The 21,663-nt window shown below is 42.9% G+C and overlaps 1 protein-coding gene across 18 annotated transcripts in view; it reads right to left on the bottom strand.

The window, feature by feature from the left end:
- mycbp2 (MYC binding protein 2) overlaps positions 1-21,663 on the bottom strand; it is a 74,903-nt gene that overhangs the window by 2,739 nt on the left and 50,501 nt on the right. For 13 of the 18 annotated variants that reach the window (XM_086050736.1, XM_086050745.1, XM_086050742.1 and 10 more), the window contains 27 exons: positions 20,285-20,417; positions 20,078-20,203; positions 17,798-18,007; positions 16,563-16,667; positions 13,377-15,017; positions 13,122-13,291; positions 12,118-12,365; positions 11,882-12,049; positions 10,724-10,881; positions 10,442-10,641; positions 8,750-8,899; positions 8,509-8,669; positions 7,824-7,980; positions 7,521-7,745; positions 7,380-7,445; positions 7,034-7,273; positions 6,356-6,445; positions 6,196-6,276; positions 5,854-6,120; positions 4,773-5,056; positions 3,973-4,069; positions 3,772-3,891; positions 3,582-3,683; positions 3,020-3,148; positions 2,801-2,933; positions 2,623-2,726; positions 629-817 (listed from right to left, as the gene is read on the bottom strand). In XM_086050736.1, coding sequence (XP_085906862.1) covers positions 629-817; positions 2,623-2,726; positions 2,801-2,933; positions 3,020-3,148; positions 3,582-3,683; positions 3,772-3,891; positions 3,973-4,069; positions 4,773-5,056; positions 5,854-6,120; positions 6,196-6,276; positions 6,356-6,445; positions 7,034-7,273; positions 7,380-7,445; positions 7,521-7,745; positions 7,824-7,980; positions 8,509-8,669; positions 8,750-8,899; positions 10,442-10,641; positions 10,724-10,881; positions 11,882-12,049; positions 12,118-12,365; positions 13,122-13,291; positions 13,377-15,017; positions 16,563-16,667; positions 17,798-18,007; positions 20,078-20,203; positions 20,285-20,417 — 5,754 coding nt within the window. The remainder of the gene's footprint in view (positions 1-628; positions 818-2,622; positions 2,727-2,800; positions 2,934-3,019; positions 3,149-3,581; positions 3,684-3,771; positions 3,892-3,972; positions 4,070-4,772; positions 5,057-5,853; positions 6,121-6,195; positions 6,277-6,355; positions 6,446-7,033; positions 7,274-7,379; positions 7,446-7,520; positions 7,746-7,823; positions 7,981-8,508; positions 8,670-8,749; positions 8,900-10,441; positions 10,642-10,723; positions 10,882-11,881; positions 12,050-12,117; positions 12,366-13,121; positions 13,292-13,376; positions 15,018-16,562; positions 16,668-17,797; positions 18,008-20,077; positions 20,204-20,284; positions 20,418-21,663) is intronic. The other 5 variants (XM_086050754.1, XM_086050740.1, XM_086050753.1 and 2 more) reach the window with 3 other exon arrangements.

Below are 21,663 nucleotides of genomic sequence, written 5' to 3' on the forward strand. Positions count from 1 at the left end.
TATTTAGTTATATATATGTTTAGATTTTTTATATATTTTTATTTTTTTATTAAAAATTGCTCTTTTAGCAGATGGGCCACTGTTTTTAGACAGGAGGTCTTTGTTTGTAAAACTGCCATTAAAAAAATCATTTTAGACCATATTTATTTATACAGCGGCTGTGTGAATTTATTCAACTACAGATTGGGGGAGTTGTTTATAAAAGCCTTTATTTGTAAGATTTGGTTGGAATTATATAAAACAATGTTAGCCAAATTTCTTTAGATTTTGTCAAAATCAAATAAAAAAACAATACTTCACATGAACCTGCACACAGCATTGTGGAGTGACTTGTTTACAACACACGATAAGACTGTAGACCTCAGATGCCTTGGTAGGTGCTGCTGTTTTGGTTATCAACAGAGTTCAAATGGGCTCAGAAATGAACCCTTTACTCAAATGGCCGCGAGTCCAGTGGCTGCTATTTCTCAATTAGTCACCAGATACATTGTCCACTGAACAAACAAAACTGTACCCCACAAATAGACATGATTCCTTTTATCATTGAGAAAAAAAATACAAAGTAAGCATAATTATGACACGCTTATTCTTCGGATTTCTTAATGGAATCCGTGGTGGGAGGACATACCTGTACAGCGGGGGCAGCAGAAAGCGCCTCAGTGAAGCAGATCATGCACATGTCATCGGCATCTTGCTTCAAACAGCCCGTGTTCTTGTCGCAGCCGTGCAAGCACGGGAGGCACGACTCCTCGTTCTTGACTCCGCCACACGGGTGCCCACATGGGTGCGTCTTGCTGCACGCTAGTTTGGAGTATTCCTGTGGGAGGAAAAAGGGAATGAGAAAGGAAAAACGACACGTTTTGAAAATAAATTGTGCTCCCCGAAGGAGAAGAACAAGGTACCAAACATAACCGTGGGTGAACATGCTGGGTTTAAGACAGCGAGTAACCTTTGAACCACTCCATTTGAATTAGGTACAAGTAGCATGCCCTGACAATGCAAAAACTCAATTTATTTCAGTACTTCAATTCAAAAGTGAAAATAACAGAATATAGACTCACCACACAGAATGAAATATCGCATGGTTAAAATTCTATCATTCTGATGATTATAACATAAAATATAAATAATGAACGTATCAAAATGTTTTTTAATCCAGAGTTAAAATAGGGAATAACCTTCTGAAAAGCATTTTCCAATGTGTTTAACAAATCTGTGTAATGTGAATTTCATTTTTGGAATTGAACTACTAAAATAAATGCGCATATTCTAATTTACTGAGCTGCAGCTGTAGTTGAGGCAGACAATGCAATGCAGTTACTGCCATCCTTATTCAGGAGCCCAAAATCGCAGTAAAATTAAGAAGACTCAATCGCTCTAATGGCTCTCATGTAAAACCCAAAAACCTTCTGGTGGGGTGTCTTAGCACACACAACACTAAGTTATTAGTGTTGACTATTAAATTGGACCCCTCCACCTTCTTCTCCACCAGAAACAAAGATGCTGCAAGGAATAACCCGGAATAACCCATACCTGAGTACCTGAGTTACAAATTAGCAACAATTGTGCCACTGCTTGCTGGCTGGAGCTATTCACATCCAATTATCCAGCTCGGGTGAAATGCAAATGGCCCTCACCGTGGGAGCAGTTAACACAGCTGTGAGACATTTTGCCTGAATTGTTCACCATGAATCAGAGCTTCAATGTGTACAACTCGTTCAACGTCACTTTTCGCGGTTGCATCAACCTCTATTCGCCTCCGAATCAGAAACCATTCAACCTGCGCTCCTGCTCAACAGCTCATTGTGTATTTTCACTTTCATCATTATTGCCTTGTCTGTGACAAACGTGCTTACAAAAGAGAAGAAACAGGGTAAGTACGACCTGGAAATGTAATCAATAACTCATAGCAAAGAGCTTTACCAGTAACAAAGGAAGCACATGTGCGTAGCTTCGAAGGAGGTAAACGGCCAAAGAATAATCATAACATGACAGGCTTTATACACTAAGGGTCTAAAAACCTGTGTCAACAAAAGCTCAACAGCGTAAAACTTGATTCATTCAATATATTTTCTCATAGTGTCCAACTATTTACTCAAAGCAGATAAGGAAGGTAAGAATTACACAGTGGCAACCAAAAAGTTGGACTTCATTTGAAATATAGAATATCTAAGTAACATATCTAAGCAAATTGAGTTTATCAGGCTTGTTGAAAAATAAAGCGGCGCATTGTGATTCTCGAGCCTATTATTAAGACACCCGGGAGCAATTTCTAAAAATGTTTTAAATTTCTAAAAATGCATGTCATCTCCTTTAAACTATCGTATACACATCTCATTACAATTAGAAATCAGACTACGAAAGGATTTAAAAAAAATAGGGACTTTGTGTGTGATAATAATAATAATCTTGAATAATATTAAACTATGTCAGCTGTATATTACTTTTGATATCAAATTAAAGTGAAAGAAACTAAATAAAAATGTCAGATGGAACAAATAAATCTGGTGGCTTTTGGGAAGACAAGCAAGGACACATACACAACATTTGTGGAGGGATCACATGTTGAAGGATGCCGCTCTACGCTGTCACCAAAAGATTTAATCGAAAAAAATTGTTTACCTGACAGTCTGGGTCAGAGCAGACACTTCCAACCGCCGACAGCTCAGTTCCATTCCTTGTCCCGCAGAACCTGCATGCATCCGAGCTGCTGGACGCAGGCTTACCTGGAAAAACATGTCCGGGAAGGTTAGAGGGAAAAGTATCCCTGCTGTGTGTTGCGTGGAGCACGTCAATTTACCTGTGTGTTCTCTGAACTCCACCATGGCTTTCATTGTTTTGGAGTCGGCCAGTGCCATGAGCCAGAAGAGCTTGGTCCTACCGCAGCCTTCGTGGAGGTCCACCTTGATGGCCTCTTCTTCCTCCTTGAACACCTGACAACAGACACCGTAAAAGCAGTTAACAAACGCCAACCCTCACGTAATAGTGCACATTTTAAAAAAAGCTGTCAAATGCCGACTTGTCTCTGATGAGAGCGTGTGCGTCGGTGCAGGTGGAGGAAGCGGTCGCAGTCAGTGCACAGGTTGCCACACATGTTGCACAGGATGATGGCCGCCGTCTCGCCGTCGTCGTGGTTGTCGCACATTGGCTGTGAAGAGAAAAAAAAAATGATAAAGATGGTCGCTCAGTTATTCCACATTACTTTTATTGGTAATCTATATCGTCATTGTGTATTTAGACCAAAGAATATCTGATATCTTTCATTATGACTTCTGGGAATGGTTTTAAATTGTGAAAAAAAATGCATGTGTCTCTGTTGACGTTTTATCTAATTTGTCCTGCGACAAAACATGAATGATTCAAATTGGCTATATCATGTGTAACATAGTTGTTTAGGGAGATATTTTTCTAATCCCCAAACCGCCAAAAACCTGTCATGATTCTCATTTGAATGAAATTTTGTCAGCAATTACATTTTAGCTTCTATTATGGCAAAATCTACTCATAAACCACTTCTCTCTTTTTACATCTATGGTACACTTTTTTTAAACCATTTTTTTCTCTTTTACTGTAACTCTTACCATCTGCTTCTGTTGTCCGTCTTTGCCCATCCATCGACCAGAAGACAGCCTGTCCACATGATCTTGATCCAGCACACACAGGGAAGCTAGTGCCAGCCACAGCTAGCGCACGAATAAGGAAACAACACATGAAACATGAATACCAAGAAAGAAGAAGTAGTCTTAGACTGAAGCCTAGTAAACTGCATACTCTTGTGGTGGCAATGCAGCGAACAGGCGACCGATACTCCTCCTCCATTTTGGTGAGTGCTATGATAGTCTCAGCTATTGCGTTTTTCGTGACTCGTGACCACGCGTCTGAAAGGTGACCCTGTAAATGACAATCAGAGCCACCTTATAGGAATACCTTGGTGGCAAACGAGTGCATGCGATCCCAAAGAAAAGTGCTTACTCCTGCCATGTCTTTGACCAGTTTGATGATGATCTCTGCAATCTGAGGAGGGGTGGAGCCTTTCATCCACCAGTGACTCTCCCCTCGCCGGATGTAGCTGAACACAAATACAAACATACTTACATAAAAATGAATCAGGGATTATAGAAAGGCCTTTACTCTAACCACCTTTGATTGCTGCTCGTTTGTGTCTTGCTACTTTGACTAGGTTCTTTAGTAAGTGAAAAGCTTGTTCTATTGGGTCGGGCTCAAAGTGACTGACTGATTTCTTTTCTTTTAAAAAGTCTTCACTTGCTCTAACAGTACGTTTATAGTTGTTATCCATCTGCCCTATCAATTGGACAACACAATCCAGGTCTTTACCTTAAAAAATTGCTGCATGTTTAAAGTCAGTATCCTTCTGATAGGTTTTCAGCATTTCACTGAATGTGAACGGAGAGTAAAGGAGATGGCTTAACCTTTACTCGATGATTGAAGATGGGTCTTGCTGCATTCACTATTGTCTTTAGTAAGTAAAAAGCATACTTTTTTGGGTTGACATCTGGTGACTCACTTGGCTAATTCAATTTCTTTGCCTTCAGAAAGTGTTGAGTTGTTATCGCCTTATGCTTGTTTTAGCATTTGATTGAATGGGATCAGTGACTATAGAAGACGCTTTGCCAGGTCATGTCAAATGGAGAATTTTTCAATGGCCAAATTATGGGCTTGGTATCAACCCTATAAGGCATGCTTTCACTAATTGATGACAAAAGTCAAGGCAGCAAGACCCGCAATCTTTCTACCACAGGGAGCCGACCCACCTAGAGTTAAAGATCATTGGCAGAGTGACAGTGGTCACCCCTTTGCCAGCGGCCATGCCGGCAGTGCCAGAGATGGTGGTCCCTTTGGCCTTCAGCTGCACGGTGAGCGCTTTGGCGATGCAGCCCAAGAACATGTCCAGGATGCCCATCTTATTCCAGTCGCCCTTTTCCGTCGAGTGGATGATGTCGCTGATGTCCGCCGGCGGCAGAGACTTCACCCCGATGATGCTGGCGAGTCGCACCGGCGTCACCTCCGGAAGGACCCGTCGGAGCAACGACGTCACCTGGAATAAGGCACACACGGCACGGCCTGTCACCCTGGGAATGATGAAATACTAAAAGATGGATTTCGAGTCATCTTTTGACTAGGAATGGGTATTTTTCACTGATTAACTACGGGAAATATCGAAATATGAATAAAGTGATGGGAGAATCTCCGATTCCTGTTTTACTACTGTCATATTGAGAAGAATAATTGACGTAAACGGTATTTTACCATACATTGGTTTCTGTAAATTCTTATATAACACAACAGTGACTTGCTTAAAGAGGGACTCAGGTAAAACATTTTCTTGACAGTAATATATGTGCCCCCACTAGTCTAAACACGGTATTCTGATTAATATTAATTATTGACGTATTAGATTGTTGAGTATGTTTGGGTCTTGGCAACAATTCCTGTTTGATTAATATATCAAAGAATGACGAAGTCAGTTAAGAGAAACCTCTTGGGAAAAGAAAATGTAATGGTAAGTAGACAACACAGTCCATACTTTGTGAGGAGTGGCTCAAAGAACAATCACTGCTTTTGCTGTATGGTTGTTGTTCCTTCATGTAAAAATATGAAATGATTTTTTAAGCTTATGCCGGTCTCCTGGATATGATTTAATTTTGATTTTGACTAGAATGCTGCCCAAAGCACTTGCAACAATGTGGATGCAGGCCATCTTTAAACCACTGTTTGCCAATCTTTATTGAGGTGAATTGAGAAATTGGATAAAAGGCTGGCAATCGGTTCTCGGGACAACAAGCACTCTTACGAGCACTGCACAAACCCTTTTTTCTCTATGGCCTCGCTCACCTGTCTCTGTACTCGTGGCGAGGCGGTGTGCAGCAGTGAGAACAGGTCCTGCATGAGCGTCAGTTGCTGCGCGAGGTACTGGCGCCCCACATTGGAGCCGCTCAGTGCCAGCACCATGGACAGCAGCTCAAAGCAGTAGGCATCCGAGGAGGCATCGTCGTCACTCGGCTGCGAGTTGGCGTTCTCCTTGCTGGAGATAGCGTGCTCCCACTCCTCTCTCACGCGCGTCGCCTCCATGCGGATGGCCTGGACGATGTGCGCACACACCTGTGAAGAAGAACAAATACACATTGTCTTTTGCAGTTGACTCGAATCCTATGCTGATTGGGTCTTGAACCTGACCTGTTTCTGCAGGTTGGTAAGTTTGCTCCTGCTGAAAATGATTCCGACCATGTGCTCTTTGAGGTCTGCGTCTGATGGTACCTATTCGAAAATTACAATAAATTAAGGGAGGCGTCACTAAAAAGTTGACAAGCATACAGTGGAAATTCTCAGTGCAGACCTTTTCCTCTCCTTCTGGAGACGAAAGCAGATTTTTCTCCTCCTGCTCTGGGGTTGGCTCTGCATCTCCGCAAATAAGCTTCCCAAATACCTAGGCGTACACAAAAAAGATGTCTCGGTTAATCATAAACATCACAGGCAGATTTGGTCCTCGCAATGGACACCGCACGCCTCAGTGTAAGGTAGTAGAACATTGTGATTTTTTTCTCCTTCCGACTAATTAGAAGTGTCAAAATTAAATATATCAACAGATATACCCTTGTTATTATAACGAAAATGCTTAAAACTTTTGTAAATTTTACATCACTTTAGTAAAAAAATGTATGTTGTGCTGGAGTTCTTTTTTTTCCTACTTTTTAATTTGACTTGAATACTCATTTGAATCCCTCAAGGCAAAACACAATTCAATTCACTCGGAGTGGTAATTGAACATTAGCCGGGTTTACATGCAAACATCTTTGTCATTCTAATTGAAATCATTCCGATGGGAGGCCTCAGGTCAACTGTTTACATGTGAGGTGTTCTATTCCCAGCTGGTGTTTACATGTGCGACTACAATTCATCAGAACGGCCGTTTTACAGACGGGTGACGTGCAGGTGTAAACGTGACATGACTTATGTTTGCCTTTGTATGTAGAAGACACAGACAAATACGAATATGATGAGCATTTATGTTTACCTGTGATGTGATGAGGCGAAACACGCGCAACGTTTCGCCCTCACAATTCTTCTGCTGCGCCATGCTGGCGGAGATCTGACCAGCGATCTTGATGCTGTCGCCGTCTTTCCAGCCCAGCACCTTCACTTGGCGCACCCGCAACGTGTTCTCGGGCCCTTTCAGCTCCACCTTAATCACGTGGTGATCTCCCCCGGGTAGCTCGCTTGTCACCCAACCCATGTGACGCGAGTCTAGGTCAACCTGAGATGGAAAAGGTTTACGTTTAGGGTGCTCGCTATGAGTCAGAACGATGATGAACTATGCATCTGCTTCCCTGAGTATATAGATATTTTCTCACTCGTCTCACCTGCTTTATCCTGCAAAGGTCTTCTATAGCCTTTCCACACAGGAAGGTCACTGAGGTCACTTTGTTCTATGAATTAGGGGGGAGAATGAAGATAAAAAGCAAACATCCCAGGTCCATTGAACACACAACGCTGTCTCTTACCCCAAGATCTCTGGAGTTGTCCACATGAACAGACACATTGGAGGCATTGATGCCTTTCACACAGCTGATGGTGACGCTCTTGGTTTTGTTTTTGTCCTCGTCCCCGGACTCCCAGAAGGTCTCAGTGGAGCCGTCCGTCAGGCTGCCAATCATGGCAGGACGACTGGAGGTCTTGATGTCCACCACGCTGGTCAGATCTTTCAGACAGGTCACCAGGCAGAGATCCTATCGGGCGACGATGCATTAGAGTCAGCGCATCTTGCGAATATTTCAGCAGCAGTACCCGAATGCTGGGTTGCTTGCCTGGCTAATGGCTTCGTAGCCCGATTGAACGCTGATGTTGAAGCTTTCCTCGCTGTCGCCGTCGTCCGACTTGGACAGTATGTTGTTGATGTGGTGAAAGACGTTGCTCTGGTGGAGGAACTGGTGATCGGACTGCTTGAACTTGAGACTCCAGCACCTACAAGAGCGAGAGACAACCTTTCAAAACTGCAAAAAGCTTAAAACTGGTCAAAGTAGAACTCAACCCAAACATATTTTTTTCAAGAATATGTTCTATGCAGGCCCACTAGTTGAAACAAGGCAATATGATTAATATGAAATATGAGTTAAGCAGCAAAATCCACCCATTTTTAGCTGTCTCAGGGGGCGGCCATTTTGTCAGTTCTGTCGACTGAAAAATGACATCACAACTGTTCAGGGCTCAAATAACGACCAGTCATGGCTCAGCTTCAGAAAACAGGTAAGCCATGATTGGTCGTTATTTGAGCCCTCAACTGTTGTAATGTGATTTTTCAGTCGACAGAAGTGACAAAATGGCCGCCCCCTGAGATGGCTAAAAACGGGTGGATTTTGCTGCTTAACTCATATTTCATATTAATCATATTGCCCTGTTCCAACTAGTGGGCCTGCATAGAACATATTCTTGAAAAAAAATGTTTGGGTTGACTTCCCTTGAACAAAAACAAAAACAAAGGAGGTATGATACCTTAGCGCCATTTGTTGAAGCGAGCTTCCACTAGGAAGTGACATCATGAGGTCGGAGATGGTCTGAAGGAGGCGGTGGAAAGTGTGGGGGAGCGGGTGGGCCGCCTCCCCTGCGATAACGATGTCGGACAGAGGGTGCTCACAAACGCCGAGGTCTCGTTCCTGTCAGGTGTGATCATGACCCACAATAAGAAAATGCAGACTCCCTCATACAAAAGCAATATTTTTGAACAACCCCACACCTGTTCAACGTTTTCTTTGTTGGCCTTGTTCTCATCATCTTCCTCATCCTCTGGTTCAAAGGGCGATGGAGTGAGAGACGCTACAAAATGCCACAGGATGTCATGCAGGGAAGTGGTCTGGATCACGTTGCACAAGAGCCAGTTGAATGCCTGATGGGACACCAAAAATATATATCAGTGTTAGCATTATCATACTAAAATGAACAAAGTCAGATGAGTTTGCCGTGGAAGAATTTACCTGTAGTCAAGGCACCATAGTGTCGTAATATATATTTATCGTCCTAATTCATCAAATTTGAAGCAAATCAGATATTGTGGAATGCCTAGCAGTCAAAATACGGCATTACCTTATTATTGTATTTCTGTAAGCAACTGATTGGGGATTTGTATTTACTCAATTGCAGATAAGGGGAGGTTTATATCAGCCCCACCTCAAACTGACTGGCGACTGAACTTGACAACCATGAACAAATAACATTCAACGACTTACACATGCAAAACTGGCGATTGACCCTCGCATACGAATCAACTCGCTGCGATGGAAAAATTGTGACATCTGCTGCTCTTATATGGAAATGTTTTGAGGTGCCACATACTCTATATTCTACTGCAATGTTTCCCAACCAGAGGTACGTGAGCACATTGCAGTGAGTACGTGGAAACATTTAATATTTGATTTCCAAGTAAATATTCTCAGCCATTTCATCTGCCCGTCAATAAAATGGTATGTGTGCAGTGTGTGCTACAAATTGTTTCCCTGGGGTTTTTGATAATTAAAGTTTAAATGCCTTTTTAATGGGGACTTATTCAAATGAGCTCTAGTTTTTGTGGTAAATGTTATAATACTTTATACGTAGTGCCCTGCGACTGGCTGGCGACCAGTCCGGGGTGTAGTCTGCCTTCGCCCGTTGACGGCTGGGATAGGCTCCAGCAACTCCCCGCGACCCTGTATAGGATAAGCGGTTTGGAAAATGACATGACATGACTTTATACGTAACAAAGGCGGTTTTATTACTTATTTTGATTTTTATTAATTTATAGTACAAATTTATTTTTCAAGGCAACATATTTATGTTTATTGTCAGTTAAAAATAAGACTTAAATGTTAAAAAGAAGGAGAAAAAATAAAATCATTTTCAATTAAAAATCAGTTGTGTTACATTCTACTTTTGGAGAATCATCAAAAGGTTTGAGTTGACGGGGTACTCATGGTATGACGAAGGGTTCGGGGGTAAACAAGACAAAAATGTCTTGAGAATCACTGCTCTACTGTGTTATTTACTGAACGACAAACAACATGGCATGATTGTTTGGGAAGAAGTGAGTTGTATGAGGAACCCAAGCACATTTTTTTCAAGAATATGTTCTACACACTAGTTGAAACAGGGCATTCTGATAAATATTGCATTTGTGGAATAAGAGTTAATCCACCCGTTTTTAGCCATCTCTGGGGGCGGCCATTTTATCACTTATGTCAACTGAAGATGACATTACAACTGCTCTGAGCTAAAAATGGGTGGATTTTACTGCTTAACTCATATTCCACAAACAGAATATTAATCAGAATGCCGTATTTCAACTAGTGGGCCTGCTCGGAACATATTCTTGAAAAAAATGTGTTTCGGTAGAGTTATACACAATAGTTTGACCAGTTTTTATAATATCTGTAAAGGGGAGATTGAACTGCTGTACCTCCATGGCAAAAACCCGGCATGCAGACTTCCTCAGTGCATGTCTCATGGCCACCTCCAGGCCTTCCAGATCGTGATGCTGGATGACAAATGCCAGCACGGGCCACTGGAAGTTCCTCTCCCCTTTGCTCAGGGAGCCGTGGGCAGAAATCAACCTGGACAGTTCAGGGGAAGGGTGGCGCAACAGGGAAGAACCCACCTCTGTAAAAAGGACAAGAAACAGATCATTAGAAATGATGCTCGCACAACATATGCAAATGTTCAACGCGTCGAGCTGAATTACCCGCATCACCGCTGTGGACTCTGCGTCTCGGCACGGCTTTGACTCTGGCTGGAGAGGGTGAGTGCTGCTTGTCGTACTCTGAGGCAACAACGGAGTAAGACCTCTGGAAAACGGTGCGCTTGGCTGTGTCGCTGTCTGTGATCGGGCTGGTCTCGAGACTGAAAGACAGCACATGATAGATGGCATATATTTAGCCTACATTATTGACAAACGCTATATGAAGCCATTTTCTACAGCGCTTGTTGAAATCAGGGTTGCGGGTGAACTGGGGCTTATTAATGCTGACTTTGGGTAAGAGTTAAGATACACTCTGAACTGGTCAAGAGCCAATCACAAGGCCCATATATATTTAAAAAAAAAAAAAAAAAAAAAAACATTCACACTCACAATCATACCTATGGACAATTTAGAGTTTTCAGTCAACCTAACATCTATGTTTTTGGAATGTGGGAGGAAGCTGGACTAAAAAGAAAATCCACATAAACACGGGGAGAACATGCAAACTCCACAAAGGAAGGCCAGGGGCCGAACCTCAGAACTGTGAGGCAGATGTGCCAACCACTAGTGTACCATCAAGCCTTCTACTGTATATGCAAGAACAAAAATGTAGTGTTTGCATTAATCAATATGATTCACAACTGTGTGAGAACAATGACTTTTTTTTAAGCAAAATAAATTTTTTTTATTATGATTATTATGTAATCACATGAGGGTATATTGTCAAAATAATTACTGATCTTGATAGCCCACATTTATACAGGTATGACATGATGTCGTTTATTGCCGAGGGGCTTTGTTTTTTTATCCTTTACTTGTGAATTTAGGCGTCAAGATCAAGGTTTACAGTCACAAAATATAAATCAGCTGCATGGCTAATGTACCCACTATACGTCTACCTAGCCTCGATACAATCAAATTAAAAAAGAAGGAAACATTAGGTTTTATGTGTTGGACACCGTGATGCAATAATTTCGGCAACGTATGTGAGCAGCCCACTTGTTTTGGGGCTCATAATCATGGAGGGTTGCAAGTGTTGCAGACAAACAACAAAAGCAACTGATTGCGCCTTTGCCTGGACTGTGGTAGGGTAACAAAAATAAAACAGAAAAATGTTAGAGCTGAACCTGTAAGTGAGGTTAAGTGAAAGATGTATTTTACCTGGGAGGCATTGACTTCATGTTGCTCTCCGGTTCCTCAAAAACATTAGGGCAGGCGTCGGGGGTAACCGAAATGTAGGGTGCAGGAACCGACGTGGACCGCAAATACCTCATCTCATCTTGGAAGAGATTGTCATCTTGGTAGGCGCCAAAGTTCTCCGTGTGTTGCCTTAAAGATGAATGTGTAATAATTGTTACGCGTACGCATAAGCTATATTCTTTAAGTCGGTTTGCTACCTGGCGAGTGTCTGTAGGTAGAGGCAGCTCATTTTATTGGGAAGCTCGGCCGACACGCCCTCCTTGAGGCTGGGGAGCAGCTGGGAATGAAGTGGCCGGGGAGGGTGGTGGCACATCATGCTAGGCTCGGCGGCGCTGCTGAGGGACAGCAGGAACAAAGCGTTGGCCCGGATCACCTGGTGGGCCTCCATGGTAGGCAGGGCTCTCGGGGTCTTCACCTGCAGTGGCTTCTTCCTGGACTGCTTCACCTGGCAAGGAATGGATATTTGAGTAAGTCAAGCAAGATAGCAAGAAAAATTACATTTATTGGATAATTTGGTGGAAACGTATGGTTGGAGACCACAATGGCAGTTGTGGCTCAGTCCTTTAGTACCTGGCATTAAGGACTCGGTTTAGGGAACTAAGGGATTACGGTTCAAGACAAGCCCGATCACAATGCAAAGTCTCCGTTGTGGGACATTCGAGAATTCGGTCTTCTTAAATCTAGCCATTTAATCCATTATCAATACTACTTATCCTATTGAGGATTTCATGAAGTGATTCAAAAGAGTTGGTCGTGCATAGTCGTATGGCAGGTGTTGGATCGATTCCCACTCAATACACCATTCACATTCGCCCTGCGGTTGTAGTCAGCTGGAGTCTATCTCGTCTGACAACTTGATCAAATGTAATTGAATAGTTCAAACAGCTGTTTGTCCAAAATCAGTTCCTACTCAATAACCCATTTCCCAGTCCAGGATGTAGTCAGCTGGGACAGCCCGAGTCGATACCAAATTAGCTTTTTCAATTACGTTGTAAGTGTTGTAGCTCACATTTATGTTTTTTTTTTTTTAACTCCTCGGCCCCCACAGAACCAGAGGAGGTAGCGTGAAGACAGATGTCAAGTCTGGGTATCCCTAGGTCTATGCTGCCTACACGATGCACACCCAGACCAGCGCAAAAGAAAATGGATGAAGGGTGCATCAACTGTTAGTACACAGTAGAAAGGTTGAAGTAGAAGATACCTTCTCCCTGGCTGCCGTCTGCTTCTCCCTCAGGTATTTCTCCCTGCAGCGATCGCACACTAGATACCAGGTGCTGCCTCCAATGCCTCCATCTCCACAGTTGCCAGCCCAGCCACCGCAGAAGTGGCCGATGCTGTTATACCCTTGCCCTCCAGCATAGCGTCCGCAGCCTGAAGACCGGATGAGATAGACAGTCCTTTTAGGAATGAGTCACTTTCCGTGCCAACACGAAAATTACAGGTGATCTCTCTTTACCTGGGTGAGCCTGTCTCATGTGGTAGGTGACGGGGTAAGGATGAGATTCCCCACACAGCTCACAGATGGTGTCCTTCTCCGGTCCGCCCATTGCCAGCTGTGCCATCTCTCCAAATAGATTGCCCCTCGGCCGCACCTCAGCCTTTTCCCGCTTCTTCTTCTCCTTTTTGGCCTTTTTGCTGTCCTTTTCATTCTCCTTCTTCTTCAGGATGGCGCTCGACCCCGGGCTGGGGAAGATCATGTTCTGAGTTGCTGCCTTGATGGTGGCCAAGGAGATATCCTCCCAGAATGCGACCAAGTGCTGGAGCGTCAGAGGCAGGATGGATTTTGCTCTCATGGACGGATGGGAGGTCATCTCATAGGAAACAGCGTCCCCTTTGCCGTCCTCGCACTTTTCTGGCAATGGTGGTTCCTTTAACATGGAGAGGACCTTGTTTTTGTTGATGCTGCCCATTTTGGAGATGTCCGGACCATGCGGAGCAATGTTAAACATATTAAGCGCGGAGGAAATCTCAAGGGAGTGGCGGTTCTTGAGCTTGCTCTCCTTCTCCTCGGCACCCTGCCCGCCGAGGGAGCTGCGTATGGGCGCGTGCTCTTTGGTTAAATCCGGGTTGAACTTAAGGAAGGACGAACAGGCCATGGCGTCGTGGACAATACCTTCATGCCACAGGAACGCTGCAAAGACTGCCCGGGAGCATTCTGCCACAGATGGGGACATGGCCTGCTTGGCAGGCTCGCATATCCTCTGCACGCTCTCACCTTTGAAAAGCGGTCCGGATTTGTCCTTCTTTGGCCGGGCGTGCCGACTGGAGGTTTTGCGGCTGACTTTGGGCGAAGAGCGGCTCTCCAGCTCCTCCTTGACTGGAGCCTTGCCAATGCTAAAGTGCACCTTGCACGAGGCCTCCTCAGAGTCTTGCAGCTCCACATTTTCATCATTTGCATCGTCATTTGAAAGTAGAGTGCTTGAGGAACACACCTCCACCACCTCGCTGTGCAGGCTTTCTTGGGTCACGTGCGGGGAAGGAACACGGTTCTCTGTGTTACCGACAACATCTTGGTTTGGATCTTTGGGAGACAGTTTTGGTTTAGGGGATGTAGATCTACCTCTTAATGGCTCTGTAAGAGGAATCTTCTTCTTCCTAAGAGTGTCTGGGTCCAGAGTGTAGGAATCGGATTTTGATCTCTCTCTGGGTGGTTCTAGCCAGGCTTTGGATGACGGGCTGACTTTAGGTGGGGTGTTCTTGTCGTGGTGTGTTGAAGAGGAATGCTGGGAGGAGGTGCTGGAAGGACTAGACCTGCCAGAAGAGGGCACTCCTTTTTGTTTTGGAGAGGAGGAGCGCGAGCCGGGGTTGGGAGACTCAGACCTATGTCCTGACGTTCTGATGTCTGACTTGAGGGCCTGCAGAGTGTTGTGATTCGGCGAATGAGAACGGCTATGAGAGTCAGAGCGCAGTTTGGCCGTATCGGAGCGCAGTATGAGGGCTTCGCTGGCTGACAGCGACCCCTCTTGACCCGTCTTGACTCTGCCATGTTCCGACGTGCGGCTCCCTCGACTTTCTTGTTTGAGCGAACGGTTCTCCTGGCGGTGTTTGGAGGCTGGGGACATGGACCGTGCACCGGGCATCAGGTTCCCTCGCTCACCTAAATGTCAATAATTCAGTCACATGAAAACAGAAAACTCCAGAGAAACGATGATACACTTTTAACGGGGATATATGATGCTCATTCTCAGATTTGTTTTGAACGGATTTGCATTTATTTTTCTGCACAGGTTGCAAGCTGTGCATGACTAATTGATTTTCAGCTATTTTGACAGCAATTTGAACTGATCATGTGTGCTGTGGAAAGACAGGCTGTTATCAATATTAAGCAGTGTATGCCAAGTCAGTAAAAGTATGGTGTTTCCAGATCAAAGAAAAAAATATTAGATCAATGTTCCCTCTAATTTTCCATGCGTCTGAGCATTCACACAAATTCCCTGAGCATTCCTTGGACCACGGTGAGCAACATCAGACATGCACACTTCTGCCCAAGCCTGACACCAACCAGTTATATGATGTAGGTATGTTACCAAAAACAAACAAACCCCCCCAAAAATCAAACCACCTATATATCAAAATAGAACATATCATTGAATAGTGATTTGTGACACAAGTAAAATTAGCCCTAGTCAGCTTGTTACCTTTATTTTTTGCACGTTGGTCATTTTAAGCATAATTAAGCCTCAATACAATTAATATAAATATGGTCCCACATTGTGCACTCATCAATAATGGAAAACATGTCAAATAATAGAACACAAATATATCTGGCAGCCTGACCTCTGAAACGCAAGAAAGAGCATCATTTAAGGAGCTACGGCCATGTTTGGACTTCCTGAATGGAGCAAGCTGCGTGCCGCATGCTACGTTTCATCAGTGGTGTGTGTGAGTGTATGCTTCTATTGTGAATAAACGCACTACTGACACTGTTTGTAGATCAAACTGTGGTGGAAATGAAGGAATGGGTATAGAAATGTAATGTGTGTGCATGGTGCGCGCTGGGAGGGTGAGAGCGTTGCGCAATTGCTCACGCGTGCATCTTAGAGGGAACATTGATTCGGATCCTCCTTTGCTTTTGTCTGATAACTTCACAATCGCCTCAGATGCAGCTCTGATACGCGCTAAAAATGCTGAACGTTTACATGCGGACTTAGTCTCCTTCTTCGTGACTTTGAATCTGTGCGGAATTGTGACACAGAAAATATTTGACAGGCAGTTGAGAATGGACTCGTGTTGGTTTTAAGCTTGTCTTTTTTTTTTTTTTTTTTTTTTTTTAAACGATGACTCCGCTGTGTGAATCTGTAATATGAGCAGGTAGCATTGTAAGACTGTACAACAGAAATTATGGCAAACATGATAAATCCCCTTTAATTGATTCAGCTATAACATAACACTCTGACGTGACAGAAAAAAGATGCTTTAAACTGATATAAAAGGTCAAAACAAAGGTGAATGAGCACATGAGTATGTCTTGGGTGGTTCATCATAATTAGAACATTTAGACCTCCTTTTTTAGGGTGGCGGGGTGGCAAAAGCCGATCAGAAAATGTTAATGACAAGATTATAAAATCCAAGCACAGTAAATTCGCTTTCTACCCAACCTCTGTTCGGTCTGAGGGAGGGCATGCGAGATTTGACTACCCACCCTTTTGCCTCAGAGCAAGAGATGAGAGAGCGGTGGCATGCCCGGTCGCGGCCACGCCGCTTTTGCGCGCACGCTCGCGAGAAGCAAGGCTGCGTGGTGAATCATCTACAGCGGAAAACAAGTGGCAAGGTAAACAAACAAGGCATGGAATGCAAGGATGCCACCAGAGCCAGAAAATGAGAGAGAGGGAGAGAAAGCACAGGAGAGGAAATGGGTTTAATCAAGATGGTGAAATTGAAAGAAGTAATGCAATTAAGTGTTCTAAGGAGAAGCTGATAGAGAATTTTTTTTCAATGCAGAAAATATGTAGCATGACACAAAAAAACATGTCAGACAAGAAGAGAGCTGCTAACACGGGTTATGTCCAATGCCAATTTCACACCGACAGCTCTGTAATTGTATTCAAAGCTGAAAAAAAATGTGTTTACTGAGGTCATCAGACACAATAGTTAAAAAGTACTTTTTGTGCAGGGGCGCCGACACCCATGCTTGTTTAGAGCGGCTAATGAAAAGTCCCTAAGAATGGAAATGGAGGAGAAGGAAAACTGATGCAAAAGGTGGAAAAAAGTCTCAATAATCAGAGCAAGCTAAAAATAAATAAAGTAACTCAGCCTCTTAAGTTAGCACATGCCCATGAAAATTCAATTTTAACAAGTCTACAATTGAGATTCGAATTATTGTTTTAAAAAGGTGACGACCATATTTCCTCACATTTAGTCCACTGCACAGTACTATTAGGTGAAAGGTATTTATTCACGTGGGAGGCCTTAATTTGTACAAATGCATTCTATAATACCTAAGACAGAAGATTTTAAAGTTGTTAAGACTACATTTCTGCTATATTTATTGTGGCAAAGTCATACCCAGACACATGTTGCTATTAGTCCTAGTAAAGATAACTACTATTAAATGTTTTTAGTGCGTGTCTTTTCTTCTGAGGGGGGCATCTATTCGAGAAATGAAGTTTATTAGTGTAGAGGCCATTGCTTGAGGAAATGCGGTATATGTGTTTCAATCCAATGTCACCTGTTACTTTTTAAAACAACAGCAATTCAATGATAGACTGGTAAACTTGTTAAAGGTATTCCCGCTGAAGGACCAACACATAAGTGCATGTGATGCCTTACAACACATTCTGGGCGAAGGAGGGCAACAAGGGAGGTAAAAAATGAAGAAAAAATAGATAAAAAGCAACAATTTTGATCGGGAGCTGACTAATTACTGGACACACTTACTCAGAAGCTGTGATTGCGGCTGAGACAGTTGGGAGGGGGACTGTCCAAACACAAATGGACTGTGGACAAGGGAGGAAGAGGAAGAGGAGGAGGAAGAGGAAGAGGAAGAAGAGGAGGGAGGTTGTGCGGCTTGCTCAAACATTGAGGAGGGAGCTGCTGAGACGAAGGGCCCAGACTGAATGGAATTCAGTATGGCGCTCAGCCGGTCACCTGCAAACACGGAGACAGAGGAGGTCGAGAAACTACAGCTTCGACTAAAGGGGACGACTGGGACAGGGGAGGGACACCACACTTGAGGCTGAGGGTAGTTCAATCTTCATTTTAAGTGTGACATGTGTATGAAGTGGTGTGGCCCAGAAAAACTACAGCAGGCTGACTGAAGAAAAAAAAAAACACAGACATGATGCTTGGCATTGCAGAGGTGCTAGGCATCACTTACCTACAATACAGTTAAACCATGCATAAACAAATGAAAAAGTGATGTTTAGAATGGATTGGTGACATCTGAATGTAGCTTGTGAAAGTGCAAAATGAAACCTGTGAAAAACTGGCTAACTCAAAAATCTTGGGGAAAACAACTACACATGGATCTCTATTAAAATGATTGACTATAGAAAAAGCGGACAATCAAATTTAATGTGGATCAAGTGAGTTTAGTGAAGTTTGAGGCAGGACTTCATTAGGTACACCTGCACCATGTAATGAGAGCCAATACAAGAGCTGCACCATGTATTCTGCCTTTGCAAAAGTAACTCCGTTTGATATTCAATATATAACTGGGGTTAAAAGTCTTCAAAATGCACCACATCAATCTGAGAATCCCCCCCCCTTATTGTAGCTAAATAGGATCACCAAAACTCCAATAACCAGTCCGCTCACCACACGGTGGTCAGAAGTGGGATTATCGGTCATGTTGCTTGCAACACAAATATGCAGTATACAGTCGAGTACAAATTGAGTTTCCACTATAGGATTTAAATTTGACATGCATGGTTTTAGACAGCCATATTGTATCCCATTGGACATCCTCCAATTGCTTAAGAAACTACTGTGCAAATGTATGCATGAACGGCTGAAACCTGATTGTCTGTAACACGACCAATGGCACCACCTGTAATGAACATTGCTTCACTTGTTCAAATGTCATAGCTACCAAAATAGAAATCAGAGAAATGGCTCTTTTTTTTTTTAAGATCTCAAGTACTGGTGCTAATGTCCAAAATTTGAACTCAAATGAAAATCCTGTGTTTCCAGCAGTAAGATGCTCAGTTCAGTTAATAGATAAATGTAACCATGTGTTTATTAAAGTGGTTAAAGTCTGCAAGGGTGTAAAAAAAAAGAATACCAAACTAGCACACATTTCTGCCATCAGACAAGACTGCTCACATTGGTGTCCTTTTGATTTCCCTTAGAGGATTAGAATGACCTTTTTAGATTTGAAACAAAAATATAAATGGACATTATTAGGGATGTCACGATATCCAAATGTCACGATATGAAGCTCACAATACCATAATTATCACGATATTGTGGAGAGGTAGGCGATATATAAAAAGCTTAGGATACCCCATAAAAGCTCAGGATATTGTTAAAAAAAAAAAAAAAAAAAAAAAACTCTTAGAAAAAAAAAAAATCACAATATTCTGTTTTTGTACATGATAACAGCATTCACAAAGAAATGGGCTTGGCCAGTCATGTGCTCCTATTGGCTCAGCTCAGCAGCGCAAAGTATCATGGTCTATGTATTTTACAATGCTGTGTTCGGCTGAAGTGGGCCGACGGAGATGTTGAAAAATATTATATAAATATAATATAATATAGTCAGATGCAATCTTAGATGAGCATCACCAACCAAGAGTTGAACAGTGTCTAGGGGCATTACAATAAATAAGCCAAGACTACATTCAGCTTGCTTATTTAGCCCCCGGAATTTTTTTTATTCTTTCATTAGATAGTAAAATGTCATTTCTTTAAGTGCGTTAAATTCATTCAACACCATGTTTTTTTAATATCGTGCAGCCCTAAGGGAAATATTGTGTAGAACCACAACAATTAACATTTTGTTAAATGAATACATCTCTGGCGTCATCAATCCAAACTGAGCACTCCAATCTTTGTCAAGGAAGAGGTACTGTAGGTGCAAGTGTACCTAACGTTGAGGCAGGTGAGTGTCGGCTGAATATCAGGCATAGTAGATCAACGGTCAAAATGTGTTCCATAATGTGGATGATGGACCATAAGAGTTGTCTGTGTTGACAACTATTCGATCCCCAAGCTGACCTTTGTTGTTGGAGATTCCATAGTCGAAGCCCTGAGCTCCATTGGATGTTGCAACTCTGTTGAAGGTCTGCACTGAGAAAGGGCTCGGCGGCGGAGTCTGGGCGCCGTGCTCAAGCAGCGCTTGTTCTGCGAGAGCAAATTTAATCACGTTACCCAGGAAGTGATTGCATTTGTTGAACGGAGATGATGATGGAGGATGTGGCTTACCCTCGTCATGGCGAAGGTACTGGTTTCCGCCGCGGTCTCTGGCCAGCGACCAGGCCTCTCCCTCATCACTCTCGCAGAACTCCACAACGCTGTTTTTATCCAGCTGCACCCATGTTCCCTCTGAGTTGACCACCTGGTACACACATAACACTCTTTATCCAAACTTTCTAACCAACACACGCTCGGTCTTAATTTATTAAGGTCCTTATTTATTCAAATCAAAACATAGACTGTATGAGAGTGGATGTAGCCTTTGGATCTGGAAGCAACAAGCTTAAAATGATACTGACATGCAGCGTTTCGAACGGCGGGCAATGAACTGCATGCTCAGTTATTGACGTTCGTATTGATGGTTTAAGTTTAGGGCTTAGACGTGTTTTTCACAAAAATATTTACAAAAAACCCCTGCATATTTACAAATAACAGTATTGCTTGGGCATCCACTGGTGGCACCTTGGTGCCAAGGAAACAAACTGAAGTGAGTTGAAAGCTTCAATTAGACAAAAGTAGTTGTTTACTACCATCTTATAGTATGTAAAGACAATTACAAACCAGGCGCAAGTACTGGTAGATTTTTGCTCTATTTAGGTACAACGGCAGATTTTGGCTTGAGTACAATTGTGGCTTAACGTCGCTGCCATAGGAACGGAATGACGAAAAACAGCCTCAAAAGTTCAACTTGAGTACTTTATTATTTTTACTTGAAAGCCGCAGCGGACCCCTGCATACTCGTGGTTCGCCCCCCGTGGAATCTATTCACTGATTTTTTTCCACTATTTTTTTTCAATATTTTATACAGTATATTTTGTACATAATTTTATATATTTTAACTTTTTGTTTTTTGGGGGGAGCCAAAATTCTTTTGTGGACGCATATCGGAGGTTATTCAACATTGTTGAAGAATTTGGGGGGTTTAATGCATTTCATCCATCCATCCATTCTCTGAACTGCTTATCCTCTCAAGGGTCGCGGGCGTGCTGGGTCCTACCCCAGCTGTCATCGAGCGAGAGGCGGTGTAAACCCTGAACTGGTCGTCAGCCAATCGCAGGGTAGAAATAGACCTGGGGTGTCAAACTCATTTTTGTCGTGGGCCACATTGTAGTTCCAGTTTCTCTCGGAGGGCCCTTATGACTGGAAAACCATATAAATGTTTAATCACCTCCTTATATTATTAAATATCTTTGCTGTCCTGTGAAAAACACTTATGTCCAATTAGGGGAAAAAAATAATTTTCACGTTAATGCGGTGTCTGTAATGCGGAAATCCCATTCATGTAAAAATAAGAAAATGGAAAAAAAAATGGAGTGTTTTTCACAGGGCAGTTTCGAAATCAGAAGTCAAGAAAAATAGTTTGTTCAACGATAGTTCAAGTTACTGTA

This window comes from Filicampus tigris, chromosome 14 (assembly GCF_054856515.1).
Source record: "Filicampus tigris isolate MCC_2025a chromosome 14, RoL_Ftig_1.0, whole genome shotgun sequence".
NCBI lineage: Eukaryota > Metazoa > Chordata > Actinopteri > Syngnathiformes > Syngnathidae > Filicampus > Filicampus tigris.